A 6166-nucleotide genomic window follows, 5' to 3' on the forward strand; every position below is an offset into this window, starting at 1 on the left:
CCACAATTGGTTAAAAGTGCCATTGTAAACTCAATTCAATTTATATCGTCTATCAAAAAATTGTGAGTAGGGGTGAAAATTGAATGGATAAAAAACTTTTTGAAATAGAGCCAAAATCCCAATTTTTACTAAAACGTATTCCGATGTCTCTCCAATTCGCGATTTTTACGACCGTATATAGTATTCAAAAAATAATAAACGGCGTTGAGTGGTTACAATGCACAGCAATATATTTCCAGGAAAACCTCATAAAGACTACACGAATTACAAAAAAAGGCCAATGCTCGAATGTGTTATAACTCAAATTTCAAAAGGATACTTAAGAATTTTCAAGATTGCACAAACAAGTGGAATTCCTGATTCCACACTCAGATCCTGGAAAGATAAATTAAAGCATAATCCTGCTTAGAGACCATGGAATAATGATCATGGTAGTGGTCATAGAATATTTACAGACATAGAAGAACAATCAATTAAGGATTTTATTGTCAGTTGTTTTTTACAACCAGGTTATGTGTTTACCAATGAAGACTTCATAGTAATCGCTATGAATGCATATTAAACAAAATATCAAAATATGACTTATTTTGAATAAACGAAAAATTTTTTAGTTTCACACCAATTCATCGCAGGTTTTAAAAATAGAAGCCATCTCTCTTCTAGGGTCATACATCCTAAAAAGAAATCAAATGTGACTGATAAAGTAAAATATAATTGGATCAAAACAATATAAAACCTTCTTACTTATGTTGATCATAGTAGAATTGTCAATGTGGATGAAACATGCTGGAAGTGTTTTCCGAATGGTAACTTGGCCAGAAAAAAAATCTGATGGAATATCGATTAACTTAAATTCATCAATTATAGCATCAATGACTGTCCTGGCAAGCATACGTTCAAATAGAACCAAAATTCCTCTTTAATTTATAGCAAAAGGGAAGACTGATCTTGTAGGAACAACACAAATTGGTGATGTATTATCTCACATGTTCACCAACTCAGAAAACGGATGGACCACTGAGGAAACATTTTATGAATATTTACTGTTTATCCGGCAACACTTCAATGACGAAGATCCTATACATTTGTTACATTACTCATAATATGAAGCCCACAAATGTCAATCAATTATTGATTTGGCAGAAACTCTGAATATTAAATTATATTTCATACCACCCGGTATGACTGAGGAATTTCAACCATTAGATCGAAGGGCCTTCCGGTGTTTGAAGGCTACATCACGTTGCCTGTTCCGAAAAGAGTACAATCAAAACAATGAAAAAAAATTTACTAAATCACAAGCAGCACAATGTATGGTTTGGGCATGGGAACACCTGCAACCCAATATAATCCAAGAATCTTGGTCAATCTATGAATAAAACATTTATTCATTAATTTTCTTTCAGACAAAGTATTCATATTGAAAGAAACGGTTTTTAACGGTCGTAAAAATCGCGAATTGGAAAGACATCAGGGTAATTATTCCATCCAATTGATATTTTAAAATGTTCATGAATCATTTGTACTATTTCTAAATAACCTTTATTAATTGCTAACATAAGTGCTATATAATATGATTTTAATATTTCCAAATTTATTTGATATCAAATTTCTGGTAACAAAAAAATACAACATGGATAAACATCTTTAGCAGTGATATCAATTTCAAATATCAAGTTTTTAGAGCGAATAATTTTATTCATCATTTTTTTGAGCATCAAGTCTCGCTATCGGATAATGCAAACCGATTTATTGCCAAAAAGTTTTATTAGAAATTAATTATGTCAAAAACCTCCATTCAAAATATACATTTTCTTCTAATTCTTTTATGGGAGGAAGTCATAGTCATATAAAACCATCAACCAAACTTAGGGACAATCTTCGCATATTGCAGTGCGTAGAGCAAATTGTTTTTAATTTAAATGAGAGGAATATTGGTGAATCTGTTGAGTCTTCATTAAATTATTTTACAAATTTACTTCCTTATTCATATAATTTAGTTATTTGCAGGATTGTTTATTCATTTTTTGTATCAAATAATCTTTATAAATTATGTTTCAACTACTTAAAAGAGCTTGAATTAAAAGAAAAGGAAATTGGGATTAATACACAGAACAAAGTTATCAGCATTTTTACGCAATTTCTCTTAAATATTCAAACGCAAGAATCAAATTATCTTATTGAGAAAATGATAAAAAACAAAATGATTGATCCGATAATTTTAAAAAACAAGAAATCATTATATTTTGCACATTATATTTGAAGTGAAGAACTTAAAAATTTTGAAGAAGATCAATTTGGTAGAGAATTTTTCGAACATCTTGAAATGCTCCAAGATAATGATTGGGAACTTCATAAGAAATATATTGAAGATGGCGTTAATCCGAATGAAATTGCACAAATAATTCGTAATGATGACATTGAAAGGCTTCAAGAAATAACATCGCAAACGAATTTTGATTAACCAAACGATTGAGCCATCACTTTATGAAAGATGTTCATTTATTAATCAAGAAAATGTATCATTGATTGATTATGCAGCATTTTTTGGAGCGATTAAATGTTTTCGATTTTTAATATCAAATAATTTTACACTAACAAACACTGGCAAATATGCAGCTGCAGGTGGGAATGAAGAAATCATTCATTTATGTGAACAAAATCATTCATCATTTGAAGGTGCATGTGAAGCAGCAATTATGTTTCATCGAAACGATATCTTTAAATATATTTATGAAAAGAAATTAGAAATGTATATATTAGAAGAATTAGGGGAAACATGTGTTGAATATAATAACTATGAAATTCTTTTAATCCTTGATAAAGATGGAATGAAAGTCAATGATTCCCTTATTTTCAAATCAATTTCATCTGGTAACATATTTATTGTACAATATCTTCTTGAAAAAAATCGTGAAATTAAGGGATATGTTATTTTAAAAGTTTCTACTGTTTTTTGGAACAAAGAACTTCTTAATTACATAACACATTATAAATTTTATGATACAAAAATTAAAACTGTTTTTGATTTTCATTTAATATTTCTTCAAATAATTAAATGTTTTTAAATGTTAGTTGCAATTTATTATTTTTATTTGAAAATTTATTTATATATGCAGCTATGAATGGATCTTTAGAAATAATTAAATTGCTTCTTGAACAAAAAGGATTTAATATTAATACAAAAAAAGTTTATTTACTTAATATATAATTAATTTCTTTGTTTTTTTATTTCAAAATAATATTTAAAAATTATTTAAATTATTTCAAACACCACTTATTGATGCATCTCAAAATGGACATACAGAAATAGTTAAATTACTTCTTGAACAAGAAGGAATTGACATCAATGCTAAAAGTATTTATTTGTTTTATTTAATATTTATTTTAATAATTTTGGAATATTTCAAAATAATATTTGAAACTGCGATTATGAAAGCAGCTGAAAATGGTCACATAGAAATAGTTAAATTGCTTCTTGAGCAAGAAGGAATTGATCTTAATATTAAAGATATTTATTTATTTTAAATAAATATTATTTTCATAATTTAAAATTTAAATATAATAATTGGAAATTATTTGAATTATTTAAAACTGTACTATTAAGAGAATCTGAAAAGGGTAATATCGAATTAGTTAAACTATTTCTTCAACAAAAAGGAATTGATCTCGATGTTAAAGACGCTTTCTATTTCAATTTAAAGTTTCTTTAAATGGTTTAAGAACTCAAAGCAATATTTGGAAATTATTTTGAATATTTGATACTATTCTTTCATCTGAATCAGGAAAAGGAAATATAGAAATAGTGAAATTGATTATAGAAATGAAAGATAATAATAATAAATCAAAAAGAATTTTTTTATTTTATTTGATCTTTATTTTGTTAATTTTATTTTTCTATATAATATTTGGAAATTATTATAATTATTTTTAGGACTAATTAGAGCATCCTCGTGCAATCACATTGATATTGTAAAATTGTTTCTTGAACAAAAAGAAACCGATATTAATGCTGAAGATGTTTATATATCAGAACTAAAATTTATTTCAATTGTTTTCTGTTTTAATTTAATATTCGGGTGTTATTTAAATTGTTTTGGTCAGCACTTATGAGTGCATCTTTTGGTGGTAGAGTAGATATCGTTAAATTGCTTCTTAAGCGAAAAGATATTAATGTTAATGCTCGGAATATTTTAATATATTGTTTAGAATTTTTATTGATAGTTTTTTATTTCATAAAATATTATGGTGATTAAATAATTTATTTGAAACAGCACTTATATATGCAACTGATAGGAATCAGATAGATATAGTTAAATTACTTCTTGAGCGAAAAGATATTGATGTTAATGCTATAAATATTTATTCGTTTTGTTTAATGTTCATTTTAATAATTTAATATTTCAAAATAATGTTTGGAATTTTTTTGAAATATTTCAAACAGCACTTATAGAAGCATCTAAAAGCAATCACATAGAAATAGTTAAATTACTTCTTGAACATAAAGGGATTGATATTAATGTTATAGATGATTATTTATCAGAATTATTATTTATTCCAATTGTTTAATATTTAAAAATTATATTTGGAAATTATATTAATTAATTAATACAGCACTTGATTTCGCAATGAAATATCGTAACAATGAAATAGTTGATTTACTTAAAAAGTTTTCATAGTTTTCAAAATTAATAATATACCAACTGATTTTGTAAATATTTAATTTACAATAATAATCATTAGATCAACACAATTCAACAATGAAGTCAAAGTGCTCATACGCACCTCCGTGTTGGTTTTTTGAAATTCAAATTTTGATTATTTCACATGAATAAAGATTATAATCAAAATTAATGAATAAAGTAATCATGAAAACCATATCGTTAAAATCATAATTGAGGTATTACCCAAAGGCATTTTACATTATTAACAAATTTAAATTCCGAATTAGTTAACATATAGTTGAATTTCATCATTTGATTTTTGTTCAAAAATAAATATTAAAATACGACTGAATATTATATAATTATTGATCGAATTTCTTCTCAATTAGTGTACAAACATTTTTACATTCACAAAATGTTTATAAAGAATTTTAAAATGATTTTATTAAAATTATTTAAATAAAGTTTATTCCTTATTTTCATCAATTATTTCATTATTTTCGACAACATCATTTCCATTTTCATCAATTATTTCATTATTTTCGACAACATCATTTCCATTTTCATCAATTATTTTCTCATTATTTTCGACAACATCATTTCCATTTTCATCAAATATTTCGACGCATTCTATAACTTCTACTTCTTTAATTGAAGGTGCGAAGTCATATTCGAATTTGTTACCGAAGTTATCTTTTTCGATATCATTATTTACTTCTTTTTCGAATTTCATTGTCTTCATATTCATAGTATGTAAAGTCTTAGCAGCAGCGAATGTATTATTCCATTTAGAGAAAGGGTTTATAGTTACCTTTGATATCAATAACATATTATGTGATACTGAAGGACATGTGACAAACATTCTATCGAACAACCAAAATGGCAAAAACTCGGAAACCTTTGTTAATTTTGTTACATTCCTATAATTATTAAACTTAAAGAATTCTTTTTTGTTGACGTTATTTACGTAAATATTTTCGAGTTCTTTTTGATCGTCACCGTTATTCAATTGAATATTTTGATCTTTTTGTTTGACGGCCGTTAAGAACGAATGTATTGAAAACGAATTTTCAGGACGATGATCGTCATAAGTGGCAAAGTTAAACAATTCAGAAAATATATTAATTTCGAATTCATTAAATTTCAACATTTTTGTCGCGAATTCATAAATATATGAAGAATTATCTTTTGGTGTTACTTGAATTTTCGTCAAAATTGATATAATAATTTTTGCTTCTTCATTATTGATTTTATTTAACATATATTTAATGAATTCATTCTCATCCATTTTATCAAGTATTTGTGGATCTTCGAAATTTTGTAACAAAATAGTTAATAATTTACGTGAATTACTTAAGTCATGGAAAATATATTTCATTGTAACTATTAATAAACAATTTATTGGTATTGAATTTGATGAATTTAATAAAAAGTTTAAGTTATTTGATATAATTGCTTTTAATATTATATCATAAATAATTCGATATGAATCGATTTTAAAT

General features: G+C 25.5%; 1 protein-coding gene across 1 annotated transcript; it reads right to left on the bottom strand.

The window, feature by feature from the left end:
- Nucleotides 1–5130: 5130 nt before the first annotated feature.
- On the bottom strand, nt 5131–5526 carry GO595_003844 (uncharacterized protein; the record flags this gene model as incomplete). The annotated part of the gene is made up of 1 exon (XM_067916909.1): nt 5131–5526. One exon carries the CDS (start codon nt 5524–5526, stop codon nt 5131–5133), a length of 396 nt encoding a protein of 131 aa, XP_067776131.1.
- Nucleotides 5527–6166: the final 640 nt, after the last annotated feature.

This window comes from Histomonas meleagridis (assembly GCF_020186115.1).
Source record: "Histomonas meleagridis strain 2922-C6/04-10x chromosome Unknown contig_23, whole genome shotgun sequence".
NCBI lineage: Eukaryota > Parabasalia > Tritrichomonadida > Dientamoebidae > Histomonas > Histomonas meleagridis.